The 17,949-nt window shown below is 48.0% G+C and overlaps 1 protein-coding gene across 1 annotated transcript in view; it reads right to left on the bottom strand.

Annotated features, from left to right (window-relative positions):
• The window catches only part of KNTC1 (kinetochore associated 1), a 318,233-nt gene that overhangs the window by 145,059 nt on the left and 155,225 nt on the right, over positions 1 to 17,949 (bottom strand). The window contains exons 27-31 of the mRNA XM_030219253.1: positions 17,565 to 17,663; positions 16,866 to 16,969; positions 1,482 to 1,584; positions 1,039 to 1,173; positions 756 to 875 (exon numbers count right to left, since the gene is read on the bottom strand). Of these exons, the coding sequence (XP_030075113.1) occupies positions 756 to 875; positions 1,039 to 1,173; positions 1,482 to 1,584; positions 16,866 to 16,969; positions 17,565 to 17,663 (561 nt within the window). The remainder of the gene's footprint in view (positions 1 to 755; positions 876 to 1,038; positions 1,174 to 1,481; positions 1,585 to 16,865; positions 16,970 to 17,564; positions 17,664 to 17,949) is intronic.

Raw genomic sequence — 17,949 nt, 5'->3', positions numbered from 1 at the left:
AAGATTGAGCTACAGACTAAATACATACAACAGTGTCTCAGCATACCTGACCAAACTTCATTGGCTTCCCATGAAAGAAAGTATCAGCTTCAAAGCCGATTGCATGATCTTCTAGATCCTTTTTGGCACCACCTCAGCTCTCTTAACAGATATATTATCTCTAAGCCTAGCATACTCCCTAAGACTGAAGGGCCAACTGTTCATATTCATGCTGCCCTACAAAGGAGTTAAGTTCCAGAAAGTCTTTGATTCACTCTTCCCAGTAGTCGGACCTGCCCTATGGAACTCTACTCATCAGAATTAGATCTGAGAATGTCTATCTATGTTTCAGATGGAAGTTAAAATCCCATCTGTTCCCAAACCCTGACTCCTAATTCACATGTACTTAATTTGCAAACTCTTTTACTGGCTCTATTTTTTTTTTCCTGTTGTATTTAATGTAACTTTGTTAGCCACACTGAGCCCGCATAAGCTGGGAAAATGTGGGATACAAGTGGACCAATAAATATATGGTATTCTAGTCATGTAAACCGCACTGAATATCTAGGGGATATTAGCGATATATAACACCTCACTTGAATTGAATTAGTTGAATAAGAGCCTCAAATGGTTAACTCACTTTGAATACCAACCTCTAAATTTACAATTCATAAACACCTAAGAATAGAAGCCCTAATTTCCATCTGCATGGCTACTAGCTATATGATACCAACCCAAATTGATTTGACATTTTATACAATGAAAATAAACAGTACTTCTTCAGATTGATCTGTCTGTTCTCGCAGAACTAATTTTGCCCAGCAGGTCACACGTCCCACAATTTCTTCTGCTTCACTAGAAGGCAACGATCTCAGCAAACTTAGACATTCATCTCCCTGAAAACAAAATTGAAAAACAGATTACATAAAATTTGGCTGTCTCTCATTCCATTTTTGAACTTAAGACTAAGTGGTTGCAATACAATTATTGCAGTGTCCAAAAAAAAAAAAAAAAAGTGTTTGAAGGAATATCAAAATCTTATTTTCTGGATGAGCCTACCCTCTGTCCATAAATCAGCTGAACAACCCTGAGAATATAAACTTCCACAGTGGGCAATAGATGTGCCTTTACTACTTTCAAAGCATCTTCCAACGATGAAGGCACATCCTGTTTCAGGATGTACTTTACTAATCCCTGCAACAGAAAAAAAGATGCATCTTTTGGAAACTATTTTAATTCTGAAACATACAACAGTTAGAGAAACTTAACTTGTAAACTGGTTGCCAGTATATTTTAGATTCTTAATTGTCTACTCAGGGAACTTAATCATTATTCCCTAAGAATGCATTCTACACAAAACTGGGCTGTCATACTTCGGGCATATTTACAACTCCACTTGGGCACAAAATTATATCACAGGATAAGAATATCAATATTAAAAATGTTTGTCATGAACTGGTTTATAAAACATCAGAAGTGTTATGAATTTACCATTTACTTACCATTATCTGTTTCTTATTTGTGACATTAAAGCTTCTTATTCCATAACCTCGCAGAAGGGTTTTCATTTCCATCAGTCTGTAACTTTCTTGTAGCAACTTTACTCTAAAATAAATCAATGAATACAAATAAAAAGAAATATATGGTTCTTATAAACAGCTTTCATCTAGGCAAAAATTATTTTAGCTAAACTATTCATTTTATTTATGACATTTGTATCCCACATTATCCCGAACAAAAGCTCAGGTTCAATGTGGCTTACATTCAAGAAAAACATTAGAAATATGATAGCCAAATAATTAATTATAATATTTAACATATTAGGAATAATTGTGTGTTTGTCATGAAGCTAGGCTAGAGTACTGGTTATGTTGAAACATATAAGAGAGACGGCAACATTAGTGTCTTTTGATAAGATATATATTGAATAGAAAAGCCTTTAGTAATTTACGGAATCTCAGATAATCTTCTAAGTACCTTAATTGCTTGGGTAGATAATTCCAAGTTCGGCACTCTGATATGACATATCCAGACAGTGCCGCTGAAAATTCTTACAGACTACCCCTGTCACTGAGCCCTAATTCCATCTCTGTCATTGCAAATCTGACAGTTCTTCATATTATACTGTAATACCATGTTTGAGACTCAGATAGGCTTGTGGCTGCCATGCTAGTCCACTGGGATTCAAATAAATAAAGTTGAGTTCTATAAAGTAAAGAAAAGAAATCCTCAAACTTTAATATGTTGGTGGCAGTGATGCCTTTGAACATGTTTAACACATATCAGTAAAATTCTTTCACCTCTCACAATCTTGCCAGAGGCTGCAGATGTTAATCCTGAGCCTGGCTCCATTCTGAGGCTGTCACAGGGCGGATTCTCAGAGCTGACTGATAATATAATGAACAGAACAAGGGTCGTAATTTCTCTGAGAAAGTGTTAGTGAAGGTGAAGAGATTAAATGAGATTTATTATCTAAATTGTAAAATGAGACCTTTCCTGCCTCATAGTCCAGAAAAATCCCCACTGAATAGGGGGTTTTCTCTTAGGGAGAGCGAAGTTTGGGGGCAGGTGAGTCCAGTATTCATCTCCACACAGCCCCACTGTCCAATATCCTTCACTAAGTGACAATCAGCTCCCCCACTTTACATACACCCAGTATCCTGCCACTCTCATTCCCCATGTCCACCTCCCAGAAATGTCTCCCCGAGGTGAAATCCTCACACCCCAGCATACAGGGATCAGTATCGGATCTCTTGGGTTTGCCTGGCAGATTCTGTCATGTGTTTCCTCGTCTGACATTTTCTGATCCTCAGATAGGACAAGCCAGGAATTAGCAGTTTCCAAATCCAAAGTCACATTCACTGCATATCTGCTATATCCCATGTACCAACAGAGTTCTTTAAATTGTGATTCTCCAAATTCTTGAACCAAGATCATACTTGCATTTACTTTTGCATATTTGTTCACTATAGTGAACAAACAAAAAAATCAACACTGGGCTTTAAAGACTAGGACAACAGGAGTACTTTATTGACATGTGACCCGACATGGGCCGTGTTTCGGCGTCAAATGACACCTGCCTCAGGGGTCAAAATTTTATTTCTGCAGTGGATAAATTGTGTAGGTCAAATGCCTCAACACATTAAGGTGTTATTATACAAAATATTCGCTACAGCGTGAAAAAGTGGGCTCTTGCAAAAGCCTTCTCCTATGCACAAATAGCCGAAAAAAACTTTTTTTTTGTTGTTTGTATACTTTGGTTGTATGCTGTTTTACCCTCTCTATTTGTGTTTCACTATAGTGAACAAATATGGGGATGATATACAAATATTGGCAACTTTTGATCCCACCAAATCTTAGCACTTAATAATAAAATGAAGATACATACCTGTAGCAGGTATTCTCCGAGGACAGCAGACTGGATATCATCACGCATGGGTCGTCGTCCGCAACGGCCCAGGAGACTGGAACTATAACAAAAATTTTTAGAAGGATCCAGACGAGTGCGGCGCGCACTGGGACAAGGCACCGTGCATGTGCGAGTGACTTCCTGCCGGCGACGCCCGGCGCTTCCTTCAGTTATATAAAGAGCAAAAACGAGAAGAAGAACAACTCCAAAGGGGAGGAGGGTAGGCTGTGATGATATCCAGCCTGCTGTCCTCGGAGAATACCTGCTACAGGTATGTATCTACATTTTCTCCGAGGACAAGCAGGCTGGATATCATCACGCATGGGGTATCCCTAGCCCCCAGGCTCACTCAAAACAATGAACATTGGTCAACTGGGCCTCGCAACGGCAAGGACATAACTGAGACTGACCTGAAACCAAAATCAACTAAGTGAGTGCAGCCTGGAACAAAACAGATATGGGCCTAGGAGGGTGGAGTTGGATTCTAAACCCCGAACAGATTCTGCAGCACCGACTGCCCAAACCGACTGTCGCGTCGAGAATCCTGCTGAAGGCAGTAGTGAGATGTGAACGTGTGGACTGATGACCACGTTGCAGCCTTGCAAATCTCTTCAATGGAGGCTGACTTTAAGTGAGCCACTGATGCAGCCATGGCTCTAAAATTGTGAGCCATGACATGGCCCTCTAAAGTCAGCCCAGCTTGGGCATAAGTGAAGGAAATGCAATCTGCTAGCCAATTGGAGATGGTGCGTTTTCCAATGGCAACTCCCATCCTGTTGGGATTAAAAGAAACAAACAGCTGGGCGGACTGTCGATAGGGCTTTGTGCGCTCCACGTAAAAGGTCAATGCTCTCTTACAGTCCAAGGTGTGCAACTTGTCCTCACCAGGGCGGGGAAAAAATGTTGGCAAGACAATTGACTGGTTCAGATGGAACTCCGACACCACCTTCGGCAAGAACTTAGGATAAGTGCGGAGGACTACTCTGTTATAATGACATTTAATATAAGGAGCATGGACTACCAGGGCTTGGAGCTCACTGACTCTACAAACTGAAGTAACAGCCACCAAGAAAATGACCTTCCAGGTCAAGTACTTCAGATGGCAGGAACTCAGTGGCTCAAAAGGAGGCTTCATTAGCTGAGTGAGAACGACGTTGAGATCCCATGACACTGGAGGAGGTTTGACAGGGGGCTTTGACAAAAGAAAACCTCTCATGAAGCGAACAACTAAAGGCTGTCCAGAGATAGGCTGACCTTCTACACGTTGATGATAAGCACTAATTGCACTAAGATGAACTCTTACTGAGTTGGTCTTGAGACCAGACTCTGATAAGTATAGAAGGTATTCAAGCAGGGTCCGTGTAGGACAAGAAAAGGGATCTAGGGCCTTGCTGTCACACCAGATGGCAAACCTCCTCCATTTAAAAGTAACACTTTTTCGTGGAATCTTTCCTGGAAGCAAGCAAGACTCGGGAGACACCCTCTGAAAGACCTAAAGAGGCAACTTCTAAGTTCTCAACATCCAGGCCATGAGAGACAGAGACTGAAGGTTGGGATGTAGAAGTGACCCCTTGTTCTGAGTGATGAGGGTCAGAAAACACTCCAATCTCCACGGTTCTTTGGAGGACAACTCCAGAAGAAGAGGAAACCAGATCTGACGGGGCCAGAAATGTGCTATCAGAATCATGGTTCTGCGGTCTTGCCTGACTTTCAGCAGAGTTTTCCCTACTAAAGGTATGGGAAGATACGCATACAGAAGACCTATCCCCCAATGTAGGAGAAAGGCATCTGACGCTAGTCTGTCGTAGGCCTGAAGCCTGGAACAGAATTCAGGGACTTTGTGATTGGTCTGAGTGGCAAAAAGATCTACCGAGGGGGCGCCCCACGCTCAGAAGATCTTGCGGACTACACCCATGTTCAGTGACCACTCGTGAGGTTGCATTATCCTGCTCAACCTGTCAGCCAGACTGTTGTTTATGCCTGCCAGATATGTGGCTTGGAGAAACATGCCATGGCGGTGAGCCCAAAGCCACATTCTGACAGCTTCCTGACACATGACGGCGAGATCCGGTGCCCCCCTGCTTGTTGGTGTAATACATGGCAACCTGATTGTCTGTCTGAATTAGGATACTTTGATTGGACAGTCGGTCTCTGAAAGCCTTTAGAGCATTCCAGATCGCTCGCAATTCCAGGAGGTTGATCTGAAGACTCGTTTCCTGAAAAGACCAAGCTCCTTGAGTGTGAAGCCCATCTACATGAGCTCCCAAGCCCAGGAGGGATGCATCCGTCGTCAGCACTTTTTGTGGCTGAGGAATTTGGAATGGACGTCCCAAGGTAAGATTGGAGCGAATGGTCCACCACTGAAGGGAATTGTAAAAATCGGTGGAAAGATGGATAACATCCTCTAGATCCCCCGTAGCCCGAGACCACTGGGAAACTAGGGTCCATTGAGCTGATCTCAGATGTAGACGTGCCATGGGAGTCACATGAACTGTGGAGGCCATATGGCCCATAAGCCTCAACATTTGCCGAGCTGAGAACTGTTGAGATGTTCGAGCCGAGGACACTAGGGCCAGAAGATTGTCTGCCCTTGCCTGGGGTAGATAAGCTCGAGACGTCCGTGTGTTCAACAGAGCTCCTATGAATTCCAACTTCTGCACTGGAACAAGATGGGACTTGGAATAATTTATGACAAACCCCAACAGCTCCAGCAGTTGAATAGTCATATGCATGGACCATAGAGCTCCTGCCTCTGAGGTGTTCTTCACCAGCCAGTCGTCGAGATAAGGGAACACATGCACTCCCAGTCTGTGTAGCGATGCTGCGACAACTGCCAAGCACTTTGTAAAGACCCTGGGCACAGATGCTAGACTGAAGGGTTGTACACAGTACTGAAAGTGCTGAGTTCCCAATTGGAATCGAAGGTACTTCCTGTGAGTTGGAAGCACCAAGATGTGAGTATAGGCGTCCTTTAAGTCCAAAGAGCATAGCCAATCATTTTCCTGAATCATGGGAAGAAGGGTGCCCAGGGAAACCATCCTGAACTTTTCTCGGAGCAGGAATTTGTTCAGGGCCCTCAGGTCTAGGATGGGACGCATCCCCCCTGTTTTCTTTTGCACAAGGAAGTACCTGGAATAGAATCCCAGCCCTTTTTCCCCTGGTGGAACGGATTCAACCGCATTGGCGCTGAGAAGGGCGGAGAGTTCCTCTGCAAGTACCTGCTTGTGCTGAGAGCTGAAGGATTGAGCTCCCGGTGGACAATTTGGAGGCTTGGATGCCAGATTGAGAGTGTATCCTAACCGGACTATTTGAAGAACCCACCTGTTGGAGGATATGAGAGGGCACCTTTGGTGAAAAAATATCAACCTCCCCCCAACAGGCAGACTGTCCAGCATGGATACTTTTACTGCGGCTATACTGCTCTGGAGCCAGTCAAAAACCCATCCCTTGCTTTTGCTGGGGAGCCAGAGGGGCCTTAGGCGTACGCCGCTGACGAGAGCGAGCCTGCTGGGAGCGAGCTTGAACAGGCTGTCGAGAGGTAGGAGTGTACCTACGCCTATTATAGGAATAGGGAGCACTTCTCCTCCCTCCAAAAAACCTCCTATTGGAGGAGGTAGTAGCAGAAGGCGTCCGGCAGGAGACAGAATCCATCGCATCATAATGCTTCTTGAGGGTATCGACCATATCCTCAACCTTCTCTCCAAAAAGATTATTCCCCTGGCAAGGAACATCCGCCATTTGCTGCTGGGTCTTCTGATCCATGTCCGAGACACGCAGCCATGAGAGTCTGCGCATCACAATACCTTGAGCAGCTACTCGGGATGCGGCATCAAAAGTGTTGTAAGCTCCCCTGGCCAGGAATTTGTGACACACCTTCTGCTGCCTGACCACCTGGTGAAAAGGTTCAGCAAGCTCCGGAGGGAGAGCATCAACTAAACTGGACAGTTGCCTCACCGAGTTCCGTAAGTGGATGCTCGTGTACAGCTGGTATGTTTGAATCTTGGCGGCGAGCATTCCAGCCTGATACATACGCCTCCCAAAAGAATCCAAGGTCCTAGACTCTCTGCCTGGGGGTGCTGAGGCATAGTCTCTAGTACTCTTGGCTCTTCTGAGAGCAGAGTCCACTACTTATATGGTCTGTGCCAGAACCGGTGGTGGGAAGCGGGGCTGGTGGTTGGGAGGCAGGGATAGTGCTGGGCAGACTTACACGGTCTGTGCCCTGAAAAGGACAGGTACAAATCAAGGTAAGGTATACACAAAAAGTAGCACATATGAGTTTATCTTGTTGGGCAGACTGGATGGACCATGCAGGTCTTTTTCTGCCATCATCTACTATGTTACCATGGAATCGTGAGGAAGTTGGGCCTTCACCATCACAGGCTCTCCATGAACTCTGTACTGGGACTCGGACTTCTTGTTGACAACTAAATTAGAGAGAGAGCAAGACCAATTCCGCAACATTACTTCCCTGAGTATATTGTGCAGGGGGGCCGCTGCAACCTCTGCAGGTGGAGAAGGATAACCCAGGACCTCGAGCATCTCAGCCCTGGGCTCATCCACAACCTCCATAGGGAATGGAATGTCCTTAGACATTTCCCGTCCATAAGATGAAAAAGTAAGACTCTCAGGCGGAGACTGTCTAACTTCAATGGGTGGAGTAAGATCAGAAGGAAGCCCACAGGAGTCTTCCTCCGAAAAATACCTGGGGGTCTTCCTCTTCTCCCCATGAGCACTCCTCTTCGGTATCAGACAGAAGCTCCTTAAGAGCAGCCCGAACTTGAGCCTGTCTCGACGTCGAGGATCGATGTCCTCGTGGGGGATGCAGAGAAGTCAACGCCTGCCTGTACTCCGGCAAAGCTTCCGACGTTGAGGGAGAGTCATCCCGATTGGTAACCAGCTCTGGCACCTCAAGTGGTACCGAGGGCGGGGACCTCCTCACAGGCGATGGGTCTAGAAGAAGATTGATGATGATGCTTCTTTGCCGTCGCTCGACGTCCGTCATCGGCACTCCTCGGTACTGATGAGGACGTGGAATCCTCATGCCTCCTTGGGGACGGGTCCGACTCAGGTCGGTCCTGGGAGGCCTGCATAGCAGTAGGCCTCAAGACGGGTGGAGACCCACTCGATGCCTCGCTGCTCCCAGCTCGAAGTGGTCTCTCGGCAGCCATTACCTGAACTCCCGGTGCTGCTTCCCTCGACGTCGACGACCTCGGTACCGATGCCGATGGAGAAGTCAAAGGACCGGACCGACTCGGAAAAAGCCTCTTGCGCTGAGCCTCTCGAGCTACCTGGGTCCTTTTTTTCATCAACTTACACAGCTTACAACCAGCTGGAAGATGATCAGGTCCAAGACACTGGAGACACCACGCGTGACGGTCGATACTGGAGATGGTCCGATTGCAGCGAGTACATCGTTTGAAGCCGCTGGGAGTCTTTGAGGACATGGGCGGGAAAATAGCGTCCGCGAAATTAAAATGTTTGATTGTGCCAATGAAACAGGCACAAAAAAAAGGGGAAAAAAGACGCGGCCGCAACGAAAAAGAAAACTTTGAAGAGGCGCGATAAACACAAAAACTCGATTTCCTGGGCAAAAAACGAAGAGCAGCCGAAACACACAACTCCTCCTCGCAGTGCGTCGCCAGCGGGAAGTCACTCGCGCATGCGCGGTGCATTGTCCCCGTGCGCTCTTCTGGATCCTTCTAAAATTTTTTGTTATAGTTCCGGTCTCCTGGGCCGTCGTGGACAACGACCCATGCGTGATGATATCCAGCCTGCTTGTCCTCGGAGAAACAGTATTACTGCAGACTGCCTAAAATCTAACAAGCTCAAACTCAACTCAGATAAAACTAAAGCATTAGGTTTTTTTTTTCCTGGCATCATGGAATCCAACTTGCAGCTCCTCTTATCACTTGATGACACAAAAATTACACTTGATAAAACACTGAAAATATTAGGAGTAATTATTGATAATAAACTGACCTATCATTAACATATATCTTTCTTTATACAGAAATCATTCAAACTTCAATTGCTTTGTCCCACTTGCCCCCTTCTAGCCAAAAAACTTTATGCATTCTTTCCACTATCTTATACTAGGTCAACTGGATTACTGTATCGTTCTCAATCAAAGTTTAAGGATCACTGACAGAACCTGTAAATGGGGTTATATAACCCTGTTACTAAAACAAGGCCAGCTATCAATAGCAGATAGAGTGAATGATACATACCTGTAGCAGGTGTTCTCCGAGGACAGCAGGCTGATTGTTCTCACGACTGGGTGACGTCCGCGGCAGCCCCCACCAACCGGAAAAAGCTTCGCGGGACGGTCGGCACGCAGGGCACGCCCACCGCGCATGCGCGGCCGTCTTCCCGCCCGTGCGCGACCGCTCCCGCCAGTTGAATGACAAGCAATAAAATATGAAACACAACTCCAAAGGGGAGGAGGGAGGGTAGGTGAGAACAATCAGCCTGCTGTCCTCGGAGAACACCTGCTACAGGTATGTATCATTCACTTTCTCCGAGGACAAGCAGGCTGCTTGTTCTCACGACTGGGGTATCCCTAGCTCTCAGGCTCACTCAAAACAAGAACCCAGGTCAATTGAACCTCGCAACGGCGAGGGCATAACAGAAATTGACCTACGAAGAACAACTAACTGAGAGTGCAGCCTGAACAGAATAAATTCGGGTCCTGGAGGGTGGAGTTGGATTTACACCCCAAACAGATTCTGCAGCACCGACTGCCCGAACCGACTGTTGCGTCGGGTATCCTGCTGGAGGCAGTAATGTGATGTGAATGTGTGGACAGATGACCATGTCGCAGCCTTGCAGATCTCTTCAATAGTGGCTGACTTCAAGTGGGCCACCGACGCTGCCATGGCTCTGACACTATGAGCCGTGACATGACCCTCAAGAGCCAGCCCAGCCTAGGCATAAGTGAAGGAAATGCAATCTGCTAGCCAATTGGAGATGGTGCGTTTCCCGACAGCGACCCCTAGCCTGTTAGGGTCGAAAGAAATAAACAACTGGGCGGACTGTCTATGGGGCTGTGTCCGCTCCAAGTAGAAGGCCAATGCTCTCTTGCAGTCCAATGTGTGCAACTGACGTTCAGCAGGGCGGGTATGCGGCCTGGGGAAGAATGTTGGCAAGACAATTGACTGGTTAAGATGGAACTCCGACACCACCTTCGGCAGGAACTTTGGGTGGGTGCGGAGCACTACTCTGTTGTGATGAAATTTGGTATATGGAGCGTGAGCTACCAGGGCTTGAAGCTCACTGACCCTACGAGCTGAAGTAACTGCCACCAAAAAAATGACCTTCCAGGTCAAGTACTTCAGATAGCAGGTATTCAGTGGCTCAAAAGGAGGTTTCATCAGCTGGGTGAGGACGACGTTGAGATCCCATGACACTGTAGGAGGCTTGATAGGGGGCTTTGACAAAAGCAAGCCTCTCATGAATCGAACGACTAAAGGCTCTCCAGAGATGGCTTTACCTTCCACACGATAATGGTAAGCACTAATCGCACTAAGGTGATTCCTTACGGAGTTGGTCTTGAGGCCAGACTCTGATAAGTTTAGAAGGTATTCAAGCAGGTTCTGTGCAGGGCAAGAACGAGGTTCTAGGGCCTTGCTCTCACACCAAACGACAAACCTCCTCCACTTGAAAAAGTAACTCTTTTTAGTGGAATCCTTCCTAGAAGCAAGCAAGACCCGGGAGACACCCTCAGACAGACCCAACGCAACGAAGTCTACGCCCTCAACATCCAGGCCGTGAGAGCCAGGGATTGAAGGTTGGGGTGCAGCAACGCTCCGTCGTTCTGCGAGATGAGAGTCGGAAAACACTCCAATCTCCACGGTTCTTCGGAGGACAACTCCAGAAGAAGAGGGAACCAGATCTGACGGGGCCAAAAGGGCGCTATCAGAATCATGGTGCCGCGGTCTTGCTTGAGCTTCAGTAAGGTCTTCCCCACCAAAGGTATGGGAGGATAAGCATACAGGAGGCCGGTCCCCCAATGAAGGAGAAAGGCATCTGACGCTAGCCTGCCGTGTGTCTGAAGTCTGGAACAGAACAGAGGCAGCTTGTGGTTGGTCTGAGAGGCGAAAAGGTCCACCGAGGGGGTGCCCCACTCTCGGAAGATCTTGCGTACCACTCTGGAATGGAGCGACCACTCGTGCGGTTGCATGACTCTGCTCAGTCTGTCGGCCAGACTGTTGTTTACGCCTGCCAGGTACGTGGCTTGGAGGAGCATGCCGAACCGGCACGCCCAACGCCACATCCCGACGGCTTCCTGACACAGGGGGCGAGATCCGGTGCCCCCCCGCTTGTTGACGTAATACATTGCAACCTGATTGTCTGTCCGAATTTGGATAATTTGGCAGGACAGCCGATCTCTGAAAGCCTTCAGTGCGTTCCAGATCGCTCGGAGCTCCAGGAGGTTGATCTGCAGATCCTTTTCCTGGAGGGACCACAGACCCTGGGTGTGAAGCCCATCGACATGAGCTCCCCACCCCAGGCGAGATGCATCCGTCGTCAGCACTTTCGTGGGCTGCGGAATTTGGAATGGACGTCCCAGGGTCAAATTGGTCCGGATGGTCCACCAGAGCAGTGAAGTGCGGCAACTGGTGGAGAGGCGGATGACATCTTCTAGATTCCCGGTGGCTTGGAACCACTGGGAAGCTAGGGTCCATTGAGCAGATCTCATGTGAAGACGAGCCATGGGAGTCACATGAACTGTGGAGGCCATATGACCCAGAAGTCTCAACATCTGCCGAGCTGTGATCTGCTGAGACGCTCTGGTCCTTGAAGCCAGGGACAGGAGGTTGTTGGCCCTCGCTTCGGGAGGAAGGCCTGAGCCGTCTGGGTATTCAGCAGAGCTCCTATGAATTCCAGAGACTGTGTTGGCTGGAGATGGGACTTTGGGTAATTTATCACAAACCCCAGCAGCTCCAGGAGTCGAATAGTGCACTGCATGGACCGGAGGGCCCCTGCCTCCGAGGTGTTCTTGACCAGCCAATCGTCGAGATACGGGAACACGTGCACTCCCAGCTTGCGTAGATACGCCGCTACCACCACGAGGCACTTTGTGAACACTCGTGGGGCAGAGGCAAGCCCAAAGGGCAGCACACAATACTGAAAGTGCCGTGCGCCCAGGCGGAATCTGAGATACTGTCTGTGAGCTGGCAGTATCGGGATGTGAGTGTATGCGTCCTTTAAATCCAGGGAACATAGCCAATCGTTTTTCTGAATCATTGGCAGAAGGGTGCCCAAGGAAAGCATCCTGAACTTTTCTTTGACCAGGAATTTGTTCAGGCCTCTCAGGTCTAGGATGGGACGCATCCCCCCTGTTTTCTTTTCCACAAGGAAGTACCTGGAATAGAATCCCCGCCCTTCCTGCCCGGGTGGTACGGACTCGACCGCATTGGCGCTGAGAAGGGCGGAGAGTTCCTCTGCAAGTACCTGCTTGTGATGGGAGCTGAAGGATTGAGCTCCCGGAGGACAATTTGGTGGCAGGGAGGCCAAATTCAGGGCGTATCCGCACCGCACTATTTGGAGAACCCACTGGTCGGAGGTTATGAGAGGCCACCTTTGGTGAAAAAATTTTAACCTCCCTCCGACCGGCAGATCGTCCGGTACGGACACTTTGAGGGCGGCTATGTTCCCGTGGATCCAGTCAAAAGCCCGTCCCCGGCTTTTGCTGTGGAGGCGCAGGGGGCTGCTTAGGCGCACGCTGTTGACGAGAACGAGCGCGCTGGGGCTGTCCCTGTGCCTGACGAGGCCTTCGGGCCGGCTGGTTGTACCTACGCTTTGCAAAAGAATAGGGTGCAGCCTGCCGGGCCCGGGAAAAACGTCCACCTGCAGAGGTGGATGCTGAAGGCGCCCGGTGGGAGAGCTTGTCGAGGGCGGTTTCCCGCTGATGCAGTTGGTCCACCAGCTGCTCGACTTTCTCGCCAAAAATGTTATCCCCCCGGCAAGGGACGTCGGCCAGTCTCTGCTGGGTGCGGTTGTCCAGGTCAGAGGCACGCAGCCATGAGAGCCTGCGCATCACTATACCTTGGGCCGCAGCACGAGATGCCACGTCACAGGTGTCATAAATACCCCTGGACAGGAACTTTCTACACGCCTTCAGCTGCCTGACCACCTCCTGATAAGGCCTGGACTGCTCCGGTGGGAGCTTATCGACCAGGTCCGCCAGTTGCTTCACATTGTTCTGCATGTGGATGCTCGTATAGAGCTGGTATGACTGGATGCGGGTCACGAGCATGGAGGATTGGTAGGCCTTCCTCCCAAACGAGTCCAGAGTGCGAGACTCCCGCCCCGGGGGCGCCGAGGCGGTATCCCTCGAACTCCGTGCCCTCTTGAGAGCAGAATCCACGACCGCCGAGTCATGGGGCAATTGGGGCCGCATTAACTCTGGGTCAGAGTGGATCCTGTACTGGGACTCTGCTTTCTTGGGAATGGTGGGATTAGTTAATGGTCGCATCCAGTTCCGAAGCAGTGTCTCCTTGAGGACATTGTGCAGCGGTACCGTGGAGGACTCTCTAGGTGGTGATGGATAGTCGAGGACCTCGAGCATCTCAGCCCTCGGCTCATCCACAGAGACCACGGGGAAGGGAATGCAAATAGACATATCCCGCACAAAGGAGGCAAAGGAGAGACTCTCAGGAGGTGAGAGCTTCCTCTCCGGTGAAGGCGTGGGGTCCGAGGGAAGACCCGTAGACTCCTCTGAGGAGAAATATCTAGGGTCCTCCTCTTCCCCCCACGAGGCCTCATCCTCGGTATCGGACATAAGCTCACGTAGCTGTGTCCTGAACCGGGCCCGGCTCGAGGTCGAGGCACCGAGGACTCGGTGTCGTCGAGCGGTGGACTCCCGCGCCGGCGGGGACGAAGCTCCCTCCATCGACGTCGACAGGGACTCCACCTGCGTGGCGGTCGAGACCGGCGCCGCAAGCGGCGGCGGTGTCGACGGCCCCGGCGCCGGGCTAGAGCTCGCTGGCGCCACAGTCATCGGCGCCGGCACAGCCTGGCGCATCAGCCCTTCCAGGATCCCTGGAAGGATGGCTCTGAGGCACTCGTCCAGGCCCGCTGCCGGGAAAGGCGGTGGGGCCGGTAGAGGTGTCGGTGCCAGAATCTGGTGGGGGCCAGGAGACGGCACCGAAGTGCCGGGACCCTGTCGCGTCGGTACCTCCACCACCGACGGGGACCTCTCCTCTCGACGCGGACGCTTCGGCGTCGACTCCTCTCCGATGTCCGGATGCATCGAGGGCGACCGGTGACGATGCTTCTTAGTCTTCTTGCGATGCCCGTCACCGGCGCCGGGTATGGAGGAGGAGGAGGACGATCCCCCTCGGTCTCGAGGAACCGGGTCAGACAGGGTTCGGTCCCGTGGGCTGAGGGAGTGACCGGGGCCGACTGCCCACGCGGCCTCTCACCTCTACCCTCACCGGAGGACCGGCGGGCCGACGGGACCTGTTCTCCTGGGGTCGATGCCATCGGTGCCGATTTCTCGGGCATCGATACCGGTACCGAAGGACCGGGCGTCGATACCGATGCCGTCGAGGTCGAGGGGCCGGCGCAAGTTCCAAAAAGACAGTCCCGTAGAACTTGCCTCGCAACCTGAGTCCGTTTCCGGAGACCGAGACACAGGGAACACGACTTGATATTGTGCTCCGGCCCGAGGCACTGGAGGCACCAAGCGTGGGTGTCGGTCTGCGAGATTGGCCGGCCGCACCGACCACCCTTTTTAAATCCACTCGGGACCTTCGAGGACATTGACGGAAAAATCGCGTCGGCGAAGTTAAAGTCGTCGATGGTGGCGGAAATCACACCTCGAAAAAGAAAAACAACCGCGCGGCCACTAGGCCGCAACGCGGCGCCCCCGCTAGAAACGAGGGAAAAAAGGAGTGCGTGCTCCACACACTTCTCTTTTTTTTTTTTTTGGAAAAGAAAAACCGAAGCACGCGGTGACTGAAAAAACTAGAAAAATACACCTCGCGTAAACGCGAGCGGCTTTCCGGCGGCTGAAGCAGAGAGAGCGGCGAAGGCACGACTCTCTCCAGACGCGGAAAAAAAGGAACTGGCGGGAGCGGTCGCGCACGGGCGGGAAGACGGCCGCGCATGCGCGGTGGGCATGCCCTGCGTGCCGACCGTCCCGCGAAGCTTTTTCCGGTTGGTGGGGGCTGCCGCGGACGTCACCCAGTCGTGAGAAGATTCTGTTTACAATACTAACACTGGTCCATAAAATACAACACTCATTATTATCACATCTTCTCATCACCTACCAACCTTTAAGATCATTATGTTCCCAGAATCAATATCATTTAGTAATTCCCTCTTTCCATCAGATTTAATACAATTTTGCTTGTGTAAGCCTACTTAGTACTATTGACCCTTCTCTATTGAATAATTTACCACTTTCCTGCCATCTTAAATCCTCTCTACTGAAATTCAAGAAGGGTCTCAAGAACTATTTGTTTGAAAAAAAGCTTTCCAGGCTTTTTTTTTTTATTTCTCTGTATCACTGTATATTGATTGCTACTGATAGGTGGTATATACAATGATCATCAATCCACATGTGTGTGCAGGTCGCATGAATATTTTAGCCCATTATGATTTAGCCCATTGTCTAAGTCTGTGAATCTCTTCTGAAACTGAAACTTCATAATCACTGAGTAGCTCAGCAATGCATCAGGATGAATAAGATATTTAAGTAAATTAAAAAAAAAAAATCTCAAGTGGGCCACATCCTGAGGTCAGATGGGACACACATTGGACATTCCTGCTACCATGCAATACTCCTTTTAGATTTGCACCAAAGGTACAAGCATTTTTAAGTTACAGGGGAAGAAGGGTAGGGAGGGAAATACAAATATGAGGGAAAAGACGGATGGTGATAATATAAATCTTGGTTGGTCTATTAGATGATCATAGAGCTGTTTAAGATCAGATTAAGTATATTAAGTTATTCCTTGTTGGATGTCACCAATAAGAATTAAACTTAATAAAACCTTTATAATCATTTTTGGTAGTTTTCAAATAAAAAGAGGCTGATGTGCTAAATTATGAGAAAATTCAAGTGGTGGTTCACAGGCTAACATGCATATTAGTCTGCCTTATCGTGCATTTTAGTGATCAAAACATCATTTATGAAGGGTTTTTGTTTTTGCATTTGCAGTAAATAAAATTGTATGTTTTCCACAACTAAAATTCTATTCATTCTAATAGTTAATGAACTGTGATACAAAATCATTCAAAACAGTTAACTGTTACTTTGTTGTTAAAATTATGTATGCAATTGGGTTTACAGAATGGTTTTCTTTTGCAAAAAATTAAAAATTCAATACAATGTTTGGTTGCTCAGTTTTGCATGCTATATTTAACCAGGTGAAAAATAACATGCAAAATTACTGAACAGTGTGTGAACCACATTGCTCTTTAATACATGACTCATTTAGTCTATTAATTTGTGGCTAGTATCCCTTACTTGGGATGATTCATTTCCAAATATTGTTTCACCAGCTGCTCCACTGCTTTACTCCAGGGCACTACAGCACCATACATTATCTGAAGAACTGCATCAAACACAAGCTGTAGACAAATTGATATTAAGATCAAATCATTGACAATGCCAACTCCCTTCAAATGAAAATGTATCTCTAACAAGTCTGATCTAAACAGAGGGCATCTTTTGCATACCAGTAGAGTTAAAATTACAACTGCATTATTTAGGTTTCATAAAGGTAGAAAGGTCTTCACTTCCTTTTTCTATATCTTTCACAAACATAATCCAAACAGTCTTCCAAACCACTAGCTTATCAGTTTGACAGAAAACCTGTATCATGGTATGGCAAACCCCTATCCAGTTTTTGGCTTTCAGTCTACAATGAATACAGCTCCCCATTAATACAATCCTTTCTAGAGTAAGAAAGTTCTTTATGCTAGTGCCTGGATCAGTTAATCAATATATTTCTTTTCATAGGGAAAAGGCTTTATTTTCTTTGAGAAAAGATGTATTTATTGACCTTTATTTCCATACTTTTCACTTAGTACAGAAAGTTGATAAATACTAGTGAGTAAACTCATATGCATCTATCCTATAAATCTATAGAAAGTAAAAGTGTCACTCTTTTGCTACATCTCCCCTTCAAACTAAGATTTATTTGCTGGAAAAAAATGTACTTACATCTGTATCAGACATACAGCCTAAAACTGCCATAGCTTTTGCCTCCCAAGCAGTTTCAAACAAAGATGTGGCATGAGAACTGCAGCGCTCTAGTAGATCCTTAAAACAAATTACAATGGTTTTAAAATTTAAGAACAGTCTACATTTTCATTTTTTTTTCAATACCACTAACAGAGAGGCTGGTAGCACCTTATAAAACTGGCAGATATATTAAGGCATAAGATTTCCAGAACAAGTGTCCACTACATCAGATGCAGTGGAGTCTAGTTGTAGAAAACCTATGCATCAGTGATAACACATTTTACTGTGGCAATCTGAACTTTAGAGGGGTGGACATGTTTCTGTTTTGTGTTATGAGGAAAAGATTGGGGGGACAGGTGTAATT

The sequence above is a fragment of the Microcaecilia unicolor genome, chromosome 11 (assembly GCF_901765095.1).
Source record: "Microcaecilia unicolor chromosome 11, aMicUni1.1, whole genome shotgun sequence".
NCBI lineage: Eukaryota > Metazoa > Chordata > Amphibia > Gymnophiona > Siphonopidae > Microcaecilia > Microcaecilia unicolor.
Note: the sequence above shows the minus strand (reverse complement) of the source record. Positions and strands in the feature narration are given on the sequence as shown.